The sequence below is a fragment of the Trichoderma breve genome, chromosome 4 (genome assembly GCF_028502605.1).
Source record: "Trichoderma breve strain T069 chromosome 4, whole genome shotgun sequence".
Taxonomy (NCBI): Eukaryota; Fungi; Ascomycota; class Sordariomycetes; order Hypocreales; family Hypocreaceae; genus Trichoderma; species Trichoderma breve.
This window is the reverse complement of record NC_079235.1, coordinates 2,629,160-2,643,778: the sequence shown is the minus strand read 5'-3', so window position 1 is coordinate 2,643,778 and position 14,619 is coordinate 2,629,160. Positions and strand designations below refer to the sequence as shown.

General features: G+C 52.6%; 6 protein-coding genes across 6 annotated transcripts; 3 read left to right on the top strand and 3 right to left on the bottom strand.

The window, feature by feature from the left end:
• Positions 1-517: 517 nt before the first annotated feature.
• Positions 518-2,812, top strand: T069G_07060 (hexokinase domain-containing protein; the record flags this gene model as incomplete). Its single annotated transcript, XM_056174270.1, has 6 exons — positions 518-557; positions 1,125-1,247; positions 1,316-1,341; positions 1,398-1,808; positions 1,878-2,332; positions 2,389-2,812. The coding sequence occupies 6 exons, from the start codon at positions 518-520 to the stop codon at positions 2,810-2,812; spliced, it is 1,479 nt and encodes a 492-aa protein (XP_056027849.1).
• Positions 2,813-2,936: 124 nt separating this feature from the next.
• On the bottom strand, positions 2,937-4,303 carry T069G_07059 (uncharacterized protein; the record flags this gene model as incomplete). The annotated part of the gene is made up of 2 exons (XM_056174269.1): positions 2,937-2,971; positions 3,028-4,303. 2 exons carry the CDS (start codon positions 4,301-4,303, stop codon positions 2,937-2,939), a joined length of 1,311 nt encoding a protein of 436 aa, XP_056027848.1.
• A 1,005-nt stretch (positions 4,304-5,308) lies between these two features.
• On the top strand, positions 5,309-7,863 carry T069G_07058 (VTC domain-containing protein; the record flags this gene model as incomplete). Its single annotated transcript, XM_056174268.1, has 4 exons — positions 5,309-5,839; positions 5,907-6,984; positions 7,027-7,508; positions 7,582-7,863. The coding sequence occupies 4 exons, from the start codon at positions 5,309-5,311 to the stop codon at positions 7,861-7,863; spliced, it is 2,373 nt and encodes a 790-aa protein (XP_056027847.1).
• A 419-nt stretch (positions 7,864-8,282) lies between these two features.
• Positions 8,283-11,461, bottom strand: T069G_07057 (MCM2/3/5 family domain-containing protein; the record flags this gene model as incomplete). The annotated part of the gene is made up of 3 exons (XM_056174267.1): positions 8,283-10,141; positions 10,214-11,080; positions 11,155-11,461. The coding sequence occupies 3 exons, from the start codon at positions 11,459-11,461 to the stop codon at positions 8,283-8,285; spliced, it is 3,033 nt and encodes a 1,010-aa protein (XP_056027846.1).
• A 365-nt stretch (positions 11,462-11,826) lies between these two features.
• T069G_07056 (clathrin adaptor complex small chain domain-containing protein) lies at positions 11,827-12,566 on the top strand (the record flags this gene model as incomplete). Its single annotated transcript, XM_056174266.1, has 3 exons — positions 11,827-11,938; positions 12,032-12,272; positions 12,326-12,566. 3 exons carry the CDS (start codon positions 11,827-11,829, stop codon positions 12,564-12,566), a joined length of 594 nt encoding a protein of 197 aa, XP_056027845.1.
• A 198-nt stretch (positions 12,567-12,764) lies between these two features.
• Positions 12,765-14,081, bottom strand: T069G_07055 (telomere recombination domain-containing protein; the record flags this gene model as incomplete). The annotated part of the gene is made up of 1 exon (XM_056174265.1): positions 12,765-14,081. One exon carries the CDS (start codon positions 14,079-14,081, stop codon positions 12,765-12,767), a length of 1,317 nt encoding a protein of 438 aa, XP_056027844.1.
• Between the last annotated feature and the right edge of the window lie 538 nt (positions 14,082-14,619).

Below are 14,619 nucleotides of genomic sequence, written 5' to 3'. Positions count from 1 at the left end.
TTTCCTGCAGAAATACATGCCATTGCAGAACTACGTGGTTCCAGTTAAAACGCTCATCAAGTCTGGTATGCGATGATCCGGCTTGTTCGTTAATGGGTTGCCTAGAAGCCCGTGTACCGGTTGGATGGGGCAAACAGCCACTAACACAGCGCTGGGAGCAAAGCCTAACTCGTACAGTACCGGTATAACAGCTGGGCAGTCAGTCCAAGCCCGTTTGCCCGTCTTCGGCAACCAACCAGAACTGGGATTGTAGGCTAGGGGACCCAGCTACCCAACCTTGGGAAGCCTTTATAGCTCCAACCTGCTTCCCTGTGCTTCTGACCTTTGGCCTTGGTATTCTTGCGATTTTCCTCTGCCAACAATCTCTTTCCACCTCGACAATTGGATTGCCGCTTGCGACCAATCCATCTCGTACCTCTTCACTCACTGCGTGTGCTTTACTGCCATACGCATCTCCCAGGGGACCTCCCTCTACACTCCCAGCTACCCCGCCAGACCCCGCGATCAAGCTGTAAAAATGGTCGGACTTGGACCTCGCCCGCCTCCCTCCAGAAAGGGTACGTCGAAATACACATCCATGTGTCCTAGGTCTTGGTGTTGGTTGCACGACCTTTGTATTCCTATTTCCCCTCTCCCAAATCTGCTTAATCGGCCATCAAGGGGGACTGGCAACCTGCTGTTGCTTTGCAAACCTCTTGTGATGCCCGCGCTTCCCGATATCAGGCTATGTTTGCCCAAGACAGGGATTTTTGCGGGTATCAGAACGTCGTCGATATGACTGATGTATTTGGGCTATTGTCTACGCTGCCATCAGAAAGACACGAGTGAGGCGTGCTTAGCCTTCAATGGCCAAAGTGTCTTGCACTGCACGCCTTGGCAAGTTGTTGGATAAGCAATGCAAAGGATTAGAGCGTCCCGCTGCAACGTCATCGCAAAGTTACACAGACACTCAATCTGGCCCGAAGAACCGCGTCGTGACACAAATATTCTTCAAGAAGATCATTTATAGAGACTTGGCGGTCCTGCGGTCCTTTTTGTACCTGCTCTTCTTCTTCACCATTAGCATTCAGAGAACTAGATCTTTGTCAGACCTGTTGCAGAAATGCTGACCACCATTGTGCTAGGCTCCAAGGCGGATATCCCTAAGGATCTTCTCAATGAAGTCCGAAAGCTGGAGGAAATCTTCACCGTCGACACCAGCAAGCTCAAGGAGATTACTGACCACTTCGTCAATGAACTTGCCAAAGGTATGGTGCCACCGCGTGCTGATCATGCTGATCCTCGTCGTCATGCATGCTAACTTTTGGCTTCCAAGGTCTCAGCGTCGAGGGTGGCAGCATCGTGCGTAAAAGTGCCCTTTCGGAATGAATGCAGGCTGTTCTAACGCAAACCTCTAGCCAATGAACCCTACCTGGGTCATGTCCTACCCTGATGGGTACGAGACTGGCTCTTTCTTGGCTCTCGATATGGGTGGAACCAATCTGCGTGTCTGCGAGATCACTCTGACAGACCGCAAGTCGGAGTTTGACATTATTCAGTCCAAGTACCGCATGCCAGAGGAGCTCAAGACTGGATCCAGCGAGGAGCTGTGGGAGTACATTGCAGACTGCCTTCACCAGTTCGTCGAGACTCACCACGGCGACTGCAGCAAGCTGGAGCCGCTACCTCTTGGCTTCACATTCTCCTATCCGGCCACTCAACATCACATCGACGAGGGTATTCTCCAGCGCTGGACCAAGGGATTCGACATTGCTGGCGTTGAAGGAAACAATGTCGTGCCAATGTTTGAGGCTGCTATCGCTAAGCGTGTAAGTGAAGCCTATGACGCCTCAGCTTGGGCATGGCCAAGGGAAACTTGCTCACGCATTATATGACAGGGTGTCCCCATTAAACTGTCGGCTTTGATCAACGACACAACGGGAACATTGATTGCTTCCGCATACACTGATACCAAGATGAAGATTGGCTGCATCTTTGGAACTGGATGCAATGCCGCCTACATGGAGGACTGCGGCTCCATCCCCAAGCTGGCGCACATGAACCTCCCCCCTGACTGCCCCATGGCTATCAACTGCGAGTGGGGTGCTTTTGACAACGAGCACAAGGTCTTGCCTCGCACCAAGTACGACATCTCAATCGACAACGACTCTCCTCGCCCTGGCCAGCAGGCATTCGAGAAGATGATTGCTGGTCTCTATCTGGGCGAGATCTTCCGATTGGTCCTGGTAGACCTGCACGATAACAAGGAGGTCCATGTCTTTGAGAACCAGGACATCTCCTTGCTCCGCAGACCTTATACTCTGGATTCATCTTTCCTGTCTGGAATTGAAGAGTAAGACTTGGGACTTCACAATGGCGAGTATTACACGAGACTAATAAACCATCTAGGGACCCCTTCGAGAACCTTCAGGAGACGTATGATACTTTCCAGTCGAAGCTCAACATCAAGCCTACGGTACCGGAGCTTGAGCTGGTCCGCAGATTGGCAGAGCTCATCGGAACACGAGCTGCTAGGCTCTCTGCCTGCGGTGTTGCGGCCATTTGCAAGAAGAAGAACTACGAGTCTTGCCATGTCGGTGCTGACGGATCCGTCTTCAACAAGTACCCTCACTTCAAGGCCCGTGGCGCACAAGCCCTGCGCGAGATTCTCGACTGGCCTCAGAAGGCTAACCCCAAGGAGGACGATCCAGTCGAGATTCTGGCGGCCGAGGACGGTAGCGGTGTTGGAGCTGCTCTGATTGCTGCTCTGACCCTCAAGCGTGCCAAGGCGGGCAACTTGGCCGGTATCCTGCACCCTGAGCATTTTGTTTGAGCCCGAGGTACTTAAAGATGATAGCCAGAAAAGAAGACTAAAATAGAATTTGTTTTTTTTTTTATTGATGATGCTCAGCAAGCATTGCGCCTGGGGTATCTGATTGAAGTCTATCATGTTCGCTTTAACCCATAAAAGTGCACACAGGCAGTCGATACTCTGTTCAATGTTAGCCATCCCGTATATGTATGCGCTACTAGGGCTGGGGGTCTTACTGTCCAAAGTCCAGTATCGTCGTCGAACACCCTCCCATTCTCCTTCACCGTCTTGGTTGAGCTTGGCCATGTCAACGTCGCTCTCCTCCCATTCCACATCCAGGCCCGCGTCGGCGCAGTGCATCTCCACGACCTTTGTGTATACATCGTAGCACACTCTGCGGTCCGCACCAAGCCCATTGAAGAAGCTGAAACGGCCTTCCTGGTCCAACAGCGCGGGAACGTACTCCATGAAGAACATGCGAAGCTGCGAATAGTCCTCTCCAAAGGTATCAAAGTAGATGGCATCGTAAAGTTCGCCTTGCTCAATGAGCTGGAGAACGGCTTCCTGCCATTTACCGCCAAAGACCTTGTAAGCGCCTTCCTCGGGTCCGCTCTTCTCCCATGAGGATCCGAATTTGGACTCGGGGCTGGAGATGTGCTTCAGGACGGCGGGGTGCGCCTCGATGATGTGGTGTTTTGAGGGCTTGAGCTCGGCGAACATGCCGTCAATGATGCCCATGCCGAAGCCGATGTTGAGGATGCGCTTGCCGGGCTGTGCGTCGGGGATGAGCGCGGCGACGGAGCGGCGCATGATGTCCGTTTCCCAGGCCATCATGACGCCGTTGAGGTCTGAGTCGAGGAGCTTGTTGTCGTCGTAGGTGAGGTCGGACTGTAGGTACTCTTCGCTTGTGACGGGCTTCTCGTTGGCATCGGGAGGGACGAATTTGAGGGGCTCTGCCGCCTCGACGACTTCGCCGTCTTGGGCCTTTGCTTCATCAGTAGCGGCTTCTTGCTCCTGATCTTGCTCCTGATCTTGCATAGTCTCGTCCTCGTCCTCGTCGTCTCCGCCAGAGGAGAGTTCTTCGTAGCCGTCCATCAAAGCAAGGAGAATCTCTGCGCGAACGCCGGCATCAACGCAGAGGTTATACAGAGTCTTTCGGCCAAGGCGGTAGGCGACGCAGGCGGGCGTTTCATTATTGGCATCGACGTCGTTCCAGATGGCGCCGGAGAAGAAGAGCTGATTGACGACCTCGCGAGCCTCTTCCACACACCCATCCTCGCCCTCGTCTTCCTCGCCGCTCGGTTCGTCGGCCGGGCCACAGGCGCGGATCGCGGCATGGAGCGGGGTCTCGCCGGTCTTGGGGTCCTGGAGGCTGGCCTTGCTGCGGTCGTTGACGAGCTTCTTCAAGCCGCTCAGGTCGTGGCCCCAGGCGTGGTAGAGGACATCGCGGGTCTCTTGGGGGCACTCGGGGGAGACTCTGGCCTCGAGGGAGTCGTCAATGGGCGCCGGCATGGTGGGAGAGGATATTGATATGGATGGAGGGGTATATATAATATGGATATCTATATGGAAGTTTTTGTTTCAGTCAGGGTCTAACTTTTGGCATCAATGATGTTCTGGTATTAGCCGGAACAGGATACGGATGTAGACTCGTACCTACCTTCAAATCCAATCAGCGTAATTACCTGTACCTGGTACTTGTCAAATCCTTTAAACTTTCACAGACAAAGTACCATCTGCACTACAAGCAATCGTCAAACGTAAGAAAAAAAAAATTGGGATCAAATTGATTGCTCGCATTGCCCCACCCAGCCCGTTGCATGCGGTCATCCAGCTAAGCAATCAATTGATGCTAGTCGATGCTTGATCGATTGCTCTAGCGGGCTGCCGCTAACTTCGGCTCAACAATGGCGCTGTGATTTCGCCGGCTAGCTGCTCGTGTAGTGGGGCAACCTTCTGTAGCCTTTGAAGCTCCAGTGGATCTGGGCGCAACCCGAACTCCGTACGCACGTCGATTCAGCGCTGTAGCCCGCTGTGGGCCGCTGGAACCGCCTTTCACGTTGCCAAGTTGGTCACCGTGATTCGCCCAAAGCAGCTGAAGATTAGCCCGTCGGTGGGGTTTTCGATTTGAACCAAGGTTCAGACGGCATTCAAAGGGGTCTGGAACTATTTCCTCTTGCAGCATCCAAGCAAAGAAAAGGAAGAAAAAATCGAAAATATTGAGCTGAGTGAGAGTATTTTGGCTGCGTCTTGCTTTTTTGCCTCGAGCAAAGGATACGATTCGTCGCATCCACCCTGCCGGCATCTTCTTATTCGCTGCAGTATCCTTGTCCCATCTGCAAGGTGAGTTCCCGCCTCGGAAGCGGCATCGACAAAAGCCTGCATCGCGTTCCTTGATTTCTCTCGCTTTTGCATCGCATCGTCCCTGTTTTGCTGTCGTCAATTGGACTCGATCCCAGCCATTGCGTTTCCGTCGCCTGCGACTATCGTTGTTAGAGCTCGCTAGCCCGTGCCCCCATGCTGATTGCGAAAGATTTAAAGGCCATCGACAAGAATTGGACAGCCCTCCGACCTCGTGGTAAAACCTCCCAAGTCGGTCCGGGCGTCGTCGTCATGAAGTTCGGCGAGCAGTTGCGGTCAAGCATCATCCGAGAGTACCAGTGGTACTACATCGACTACAATGGCCTCAAGGGCGAGCTGAGAGATGCTACAGGCCCTCTGGCCGCGAATGGCTCCGGCCACAAGGAGTGGACCGAGGATGACGAGACGCGCTTCGTGGGCAAGCTGGAGACGGAGCTCGAAAAGGTTCACACCAAGCAGCAGGTCAAGGCCATGGAGATTTCTCGCCGTATTGCTGTCAGCGAGCGCGAGGTCAAGGACGTTGTCAACCGATTGAACGAGCGCGGTCTCGGCGAAGATGGGCCTAGCGAAGAGGAATTCTTGCTGCTGGAGGAGGACCTTAGTGACATCATTGCCGACGTCCACGACCTGGCCAAGTTTGTCCAGCTCAATTACACCGGCTTTTACAAGATTATCAAGAAGCACGATGTGGGCAAACTCTTTCTTTGGTCTGCGGCTGTCTGTTGTAGCCTTGCTAACTGCTGCGGTGTAATAGAAATTGACCGGATGGCACCTCCGTCCCGCTTTCGATACCCGACTCAAAGCCAAGCCCTTCTACAAGGAAAACTACGACGCCTCCGTCATCAAGCTGTCCAAGCTGTATGATCTCGTTCGAACAAGAGGTAACCCAGTCAAGGGTGACAGCGCGGCCGGTGGCTCCCAGGCCAGCTTTATCCGACAGACGACCAAATACTGGGTGCATCCCGACAATGTGACGGAACTCAAGCTCATTATCCTCAAGCACTTGCCTGTCTTAGTTTTCAATGCTAGCAAGGAATTTGAGCAGCAGGACCAGGCTATCACATCCATCTACTACGATAATCCCGAGAAGTGGGATCTCTACGAGGGCCGTCTGAAGAAGACCGAAGGAGCAGAGGCTATTCGACTTCGATGGTATGGTGGCATGAAGACTGAGACCATCTTCGTTGAGCGGAAAACTCACCGAGAGGATTGGACTGGAGAGAAGTCGGTCAAGGCTCGATTTTCTATTAAAGAGAAGAATGTCAACGCCTACATGAAGGGCGAGCTGCTGCCCGCTGCCATTTTCGAAAAGGCTCGCAAGGAGGGCAAGAAATCGGAAAAGGCCATTGCCGAGGACGAGAGACTTGCTGCAGAAATCCAGTACTCCGTGCTGAAGCGCGGATACAAGCCTGTCTGCCGCTCTTTCTACAACCGAACCGCTTTCCAGTTGCCTGCAGATGCTCGTGTCCGAATTTCTCTGGATACTGAGCTGACCATGGTTCGCGAAGATAACCTGGATGGCCGTGCTCGCTCTGGTGACAACTGGAGACGCATGGATATTGGAGTCGACTACCCCTTTTCGCAGCTGCCTCCTGAAGATGTCGTGCGCTTCCCCTACGCTATTCTTGAGGTGAAGCTCCAGACACAGGTTGGACAGGAGCCGCCGGAATGGATCAGACAGCTCATCTCATCTCATCTGGTGGAGGCTGTTCCCAAGTTTTCCAAATTCATTCACGGCACTGCCTGCCTGTTCCCTAACCGTATCAAGCTTCTTCCTTTCTGGATGCCTCAGATGGATGTCGATATCCGCAAGCCCGTTACCCACGACTTTGGTATCCGCCGACCTGATATTTCTGGAACAACGACGACATCAGATGACGAAGAAGAAGAACTTGATTCTGATGACGAGGAGCTGGATGCTGTCCGTCGCGGTGCCGGTAATGGCGAATCTAGCAGACACGGGGCTAGGCTTCGTGGCCCTGCTACCGACATGGAAGGCCAGACGGTTGATTTGCCAACTGCAAACGAAGACTACCCCATCTACGACTCTGATGACGAGTACGACGAAAATTACGAGCTGGAAGAGGCCCGTAGAGTCGGTGGCTGGCACTACTACCGCGTCCTCTTCTCAACAAAGGCCAGTGCCGCGGCTTCGGGTGCTTGGAGCGTCTTGAAATACGTCATTCCGCACCCCCACGGAAGCGAAATCCCTCGGTCTGATAGATTAACAACGCTCTTCCGCAACAGCACGATCCAAAACAAGAGGTTTAAAGCGCCTCCGGGCAAGAAGATTTATGTTCCGGTTCGCGTAGAGCCCAAGGTGTATTTTGCCGCCGAGAGGACGTTCCTTGGATGGGTATGTTGAAACGCATTCAAATCGAACTATACCACATCATGAATTTGTTTTCTTACTGACTTTTTGTGTCTAGATTGAGTACTCGATTTACATTGGAACTATTGCCACTACTCTTCTTAACTTTGGAGATCACCCTACCCCTACCGCCTTTTGGATTGCTGGCATTTTCACCTTTTTAGCCATCTTTAGTCTTCTCTACTCCGTGGGTATTTATCTCTACCGAAGCCGATCTATTCGCAACCGCAAGGCTGCTCGCTACTATGACCGTTGGGGACCTAGTGTGCTCTGCGTTGCTCTGTTTGTGGCTGCCGGGGCCAACTTTGTATATGAAGGCCGGGAGAGAAAGTACTGGTAAAATCTGTATATTGGGGCTGGATCACAAAGATTGTATAATACGCGCGTCCAGTCTTCCACTGTAGATGGAAGTAGAAGTATATTGCACTTGTAAAGTTGGATAGTAATTGTGGTGAGCAGGCGGGAGAGGACTGGACTAGGGAGTTGAGCTTTTCTTATTGTTTTAGGATAACAACTTGTTTGAATTCATTCTCTCGAATTTTCCTTTTATTCACCTTACTCTTTTCCTAAACGAAAATGCAAGACTTTCATGCTCTCGTGTGATTTTGAATTAAGAATGACTCAAAGCTGTCTTGCATTAGATTATCTAGCGTTCTATCTCCTTTTCAAATTGGCCATCAGAAACAATTGCGTGCCCCAAATTCATAATAAAACCAGTAAACCCAAATTTTCTTCCCTTAAAATCCCTGAGAAACCTCTTCAAACAACGGCTGTAACTCTCCGGACACTCTTTCTCGCACCCTCGCCAGACACCATGATGGCATTCTCAGCCTCCAACGCTCTCATTACTTCATTAAACTCAGCCGTCTCAATGGGCACGCTCGAAGATTCAGCCAGTCTCCTGGACACGTCGTTCCATCGGACTGTGTTTCCGCCAGCAGTCATCTCATCCAGCAGCCGGAGTGCCGCGTCCTTGAGTTCGCTGCGGCGCTTCCGTTCCGCGGTACTAGTACCTTCTGTGAGCAGGCTCATGTCAATTCTACCCTCAGAGTCCGTAGCAGCGGTCTTAAGGGCAGATTGAATGAGGCGGTAAGCTTCCTGAACATCGTCCTTTGTCACGGTCTCAGAGAGACGCATCTTGGCGTGGGCTTCGGCGAGACGGATCATGCTTTCGAGCTGTCGAGTTGTGGCTGTAATGCGCTTCTCTGCGGCGCGGACGTCTTGGCCGAGAGCGCGCATTGCGACGTAGCTGTCGACAAGCTCTTTGGCGGCTTCTTCCGAAATCACGGGCTGAATGTTGGCGCGAGCATACGAGATGTACAGAGTCAGGAACTCGACAGGGAGGATGTCGTTGCTGGTGGGTGCCGACTGAGGCTTGTCTTCCAGGTACATGGACAAAAGATGCTTTGCCAACCGACGGTCCGTCTTGTCGTCGACTCGATCAAGGATGAGATAGATCAGATCAAAACGGGAAAGCAAGGTAGGTGGGAGGTCGATGTTTTGAGGAACGGACAGGTCGGGGTTGTAGCGACTGCCGATGGGGTTGGCAGAAGCAAGAATGCTGGTTCGGGCGTTGAGAGTGGTGATAATGCCGGCCTTGGCTATTGACACAGTCTGCTGCTCCATCACTTCGTGAAGGACAGATCGAGTCGATTCATTCATCTTGTCAAACTCGTCAATGCAGCAAACACCTCCGTCAGACAGTACCAAAGCACCAGATTCGAGAACAAGTTGTCTTGTCTCGGGATCACGGGTAACGTATGCAGTCAGACCGACAGCTGAAGAACCCTTGCCACTTGTATAAACACCACGAGGAGCGATCTTGTGGATATATGACAGCATTTGCGATTTCGACGTAGATGGATCACCACAGAGGAGAATGTTGATGTCGCCTCTGTACTTGGGGCTACCACCTTTGTGGAAGGTCTTATTGGTGCCGCCAAAAAGTTGCAGCAGGATACCCTTCTTGACATCGTCCATTTCATAGATCGAAGGAGCCAGTGATCTGGAAAGGAGCTCGTAAATATCAGGACGACGTGATGTCTCTCGGATCTTGAGCTCGTCCTCGGCCGTAATGCGACGAGTCTCTTCCATTTCATCTTTGCCTGTTTCCACCTCATCTTCACCTTCAACACCAAGTGTGGATGGGTCAGCTCCAAGGCGCTTCTTGTCGACTTTTTGAACGTGCAAGACATCCACATAGGTCTTGTAGATGCTTTTGATTGCCCTTTGTCGCGGGTTCACTCGCACAGGACTGACACGGAAGATGCCAGTCAACTGAACACGGTCACCGGCTTTGCAAAAGTCAACAAGCTCGTTATAGACGCATACAGAGACGGAATGGGGCGTCTGGCCGGCGGGAATGCTGTCTGGGGTCTCTTGAAGCTTGATGACTTGTTTATCTTCAAATGAGCACCTGTTGTGGACGATCTGCATCGAGTTCTTGGAAGCGCACATGGGACGAGGACATTCGGTAGGCTCTCGAATCTTGCCCCTGTCCAATCCGACGTTGACCGAGTGGTTGCAGACGTTGCAGCGGAAGAAAGCGTCTTTCATGTCGGGGATCACGGGGGTGGTACGGATAACAAGACCTTTGATAGATACAAGGCGATCCATATCTAACACGTATTAGCTATTAATTTTTTTTTCTCTCTCGCCTGACCAGGTCAGTAACAAATCAAGGTACTTACCAGAAGGGTTCAGGTCTCTCAAGTTAGTCATATTATCAAGACCAAACGGACGCACGACGTAAAGTGAAGATGCCACTTGATCCTCCAATGTGGGTTCTTCGTCTCGGGGACGAGGTGTAGGAGTGATGCCCTCATCAGGCCTGTCGGAGCTAGGAAATACAGGCTCAGAACCTTGGGTGCTTCGTTGAGAAGCTTGCTGTCCGGCACTGCTTTGTGATGGCCGATTTCTCATCGTTTCAGCCTGAGCAATGTCAAGCATCAAGTCATGGACAGACTGGTCCATGACAGGGACCACCTCCTGAGGGTAGGCTTGGATCTGATGCCATAGCTTCCTAGTTGGTGGGTAGAGATTCAAATCTGAAATGTCGAGGTAAAGTCTGGTCGTGCCAAGCAATAGCATGTTCTGCAGAGCCTCCCAGTAAGGCTTGGATTCGGCGTCGGGGGCAGCATGTACTTCGGCATCCGTAAGGCCATCCCTGTACATGCGATACTTGAGCGTAAAGTGTCGCAAAAAGTCCTTGAAAGTGGCAAAGGTATCATCAATGGACACAGTAGTACCCCAGATGAGACTTTGGCCGGCGCCACCCAGATGGTCGGCTTCAGAGGTATTAGGGTCTCGGTTCGCGAAAGAGGCAGCGTCAGAGCCGGGAGCTTGGCCCTCCCTCATTACTCGTCCTGCTTCGTCCAGGATAACATGTCGAGGAGCACGAGGTGTTCTGACGGTGTCTGAATTGATGTCTCCACGTCTATAAGGCGTGCCACGGCTGGAGCCAACAAAGAGGCCACTGCTTTCACTGCGCAGATCCGAGTGCAGCCTCGGGGTTCGGCCAGGGCTAGAGCTAGGTTCGTATCGAATGGGAGAAGATTCTATGCGAATTCAATGGTTAGCATGAACCTCAAGTCTATACGTTTGTATGTCTGCATATAATAGTGAAGCATACCTCCGGCAAGGCCAGCACTGGCTCGAGGTGTTCGTTGGCCAGTCGACTGAGTATCAGTCATCTGCCTCAGAGGTGAGCTCGGCGCATGCCCATTGGTAGGCTGCGTGCTCTGGCTATTGGACATCTGCCGCAGAGGCGACGAAACATCTCCCATGACCTCATCGATGCCTTGTGTGGGAGCTGGCGAGGACTGGTAGAAGAGCGGGCTGGACACCAATTGCGCGGGAGTTCCAGCCTCAGAATTCCGCGTTGAGCGACGAGGCGTCGCGGACTGCGAGTCCCTCTGCCTTCGGTTTGGCGTCGACATCTTGGAGCAGTGCAATGGGGCAGGGATTTGAGGCTGGCGATGGTCCAAAACGAGCAAGGGATTTTGCCAGAGCTGGGGGTTTTGGGCAAAAGCTACGGCAAAAACGAGGGGCAATTGCAAGGGCAGGGCGGTGGAGTCGCGTTTTCTGCCCAATTTCCCTCCCCAGACGCGTAAAGTGCTTTTTGCAGACGCGACTCTAGCGGCGGCACGCGTTAAGGGCCGGAGCGGCGAAAGGTTGGGCCGAGGCCTGCCGTTTTTGGAGGGGCTCGTTTTGGGGGGACACCTTTAAGGTGAAGCCGTTGCGAGTCGGAGCTTGAACCTGGTATCGCTATCATCGCAGCATCACAATCAGCCCAACCGCCAAGATGTCTCCCGGAATGACCCTTTTCGCCGTTCAGGCAATCCTCATCCTCGGCACTGAGGATGGCTCTAGGATATTCGCCAAGTACTTTTCTCCGCCTCACGCCGCTCCCTCTGGTACGCATCCTCGTAGACAATGAGCTGGACAGACAGCTTGCGCCCCGAATATTTGTTGCGTGCGCAATTGCTAATGGCGAGCTTGTTTAATAGGCAGCGCAAGCACATCGAGCCACCCGTATACCGATCTGAAGGCGCAAAAGGCATTCGAGAAGGGCCTCATTGACAAGACCGCCAAGCAGACGGGCGACATCATCCTCTACGACAACCGGATTGTCCTGTACAAGATGGAGTCCGACGTCATGCTCTACGTGGTCGGTGCCGCCGACGAGAACGAGATTCTGCTCTACAACACTGTTCTGGCTCTTCGTGATTCTCTTCACCTCCTGTTTAAGTCGGTACTCTCCGTGCCCGTCGCTGGAAGCTTCTTACTAATGCCCAAGCTAGGCAATCTGTGGATAAGAGGACCATTGTCGAAAACTACGACCTCGTCTCGCTGGCCATCGATGAAATTGTCGACGACGGCATCATCCTGGAGACCGACCCTACCATCATCGTCCAGCGGGTCAGCCGTGCGCCCACCCAGGACGTTCCCCTGGGCCGCATCGATTTCAGCGAACAGGGTGTCAACAACCTGGCGCAGCTCGGCAAGTCGAAGCTCACAGATTGGCTTCGCCAGGGGCTGTAAATACAAGACCTGGGAATTGGTTGGAGTTAATGTCGTTCACAGCGGTCTGTTGCACTAAAAGATTAACGTTTATAGTTGATTATTCCTTGCTTTTTTCTTTATTCTTTGAAACGCGAGATCGGTTTATATACAGGGCAGGGGTATAACGAATCTATGCATCTTCCTCTTTTGGTTCTATTCCGGCATTGCTTCTCTCTCTCATGATCTAATCTCCGAAGCCGCCTTACGCAGGCGATTCATAACGGCAGCGGCAATATCCAGCTCGCCTTCTATGCCATCTACAAAAATCGTGTCTATGTTTCGTCGATCCAACTCCCGCAAAGCAGAGAATAGCCCCTGAGCTATCCTCTTGGTGTCTTGTCCCAGGTCTATGTCGAAAAGCTCGCCGATGACCTCTCCCTGGCTGTTTTTGAGGTCCCCCTTATATACTTGATATGCACGGTTGAGATATTCGTCGTCGTGTGCGTCTGAGTCGACGGGGGCAGGTTGTAAAGCGCCACACTCAAGGCCCGCTCCCGACTTCCACCGCTGTGTCCGGATAACACCTATTCTCTTTGATGAATGGCCGTTGGTTTTCTGCGCATTGCCATTCTCTGTAGCTCCAGTAACTCCAATATCGGACGGCAAAACGCCATCAAAGCCGTCCTTGTACGTAGACTCGTAGAGCACCACCCTTGCTTTGGGGCTGTAGTGCTTGTACTTCATTCCTGGTGCCCTCGGTGCTGCTTTTCCCTCCTCACTGTGATCCTTATAGGCCTTGACTACGTTCTCCCAGCCAGGACAGCTCCGAAGCTCCTCCAAACCGATGCCTCCTGGACGCAGCACCACAGGAGGCTCACAAAGGCCGTCCACAACGGTGCTCTCAACGCCAACCTGACACGGGCCTCCATCGAGAATAATTTCAATCCGCCCATCCAGGTCATCCTTAACATGCTGCGCTGCCGTGGGTGACGGCTTAGTCGAGGCGTTTGCTGAAGGCGCAGCCAAAGGCACACCAGCAAGCTTAATGAGACTCAAAGCCAACGGCGACGACGGCATCCTGGCACCAAAAGTCGTGAGTCCAGCAGTAACTTCCGGCGCCAGCTTCGAAGGCTGCGGGTTAGGCAGCAGTATCGTCAAGGGACCCGGCCAGAAGCGGTCTATCAGCGTCTGATACCTGCTCGGAATCGCATCCTCGTCGTCCCTCTCCTTGCCCAGCAGCTCTCGCAGCATGTGAAGGTCCGCAACGTGCACAATCAGCGGGTTGTCCGACGGCCGGCCCTTTGCGGCGTAGATGCCCTTGACGGAGCCGCTGCGCGTTGCGTCAGCTCCAAGACCGTAAACCGTCTCCGTGGGGAAAGCCACGGGCGTGTCGCTGGTCTTGAGATAGTTTGCTGCCTGTTCCAGAGCGGCGACGGCATCTTTTGCTTCGGGCAGGATGCGCCATTCTTCGACCTTTGAGGTTCCGGTGGAGGCTTCGAAACGGCCGAGCTGAGCGCCCTTGCCCGGGGCAACTTTTACTATTCTGGTTTCCATGGGGGCTATCATGCGAGTGTTTGCCAGGGTGCGAGAGAGTGACGCTGTCGACGTTGTAAGTGCTCGAGGCAAGCCTCGATGAAGTTGACGTAGGGAAATTATGACGAAGGTGGCGGGGCAAAATATGATATTTTGTATGTGCACTTTGAATATCTGGCTGTGAGATGGTACTCAAAATGAATAAGAAGTCATGGCAGTTTCAGCTGGATATGTGAATGGTTAAAAAGCTGTGAAGACTCATGAATTATATATGGTGCCGGTTTCGCCGTTATGAAATGTAGGGTGGGCGGAAAATTTCATCTGGCGGCTTACACGTTGAATCAGACGTGCATTAGTAGCGATTCCGACGCCACTCCGAGGGCTGCTGAGCCACTTACATCTAACTGCACTGTAGATGTCATTCATTGGAGCGTTAGCAAGAGACAAAAGCTCCAAAAGAAAGAAAAAAAAAAAAACTTTTTAATCTTCGCTCAGGCAGTGACAATCCAAATGCTGTAGTTTTTGCTGTCTAACACTCTTTCTATAACTCTTTTTTTGC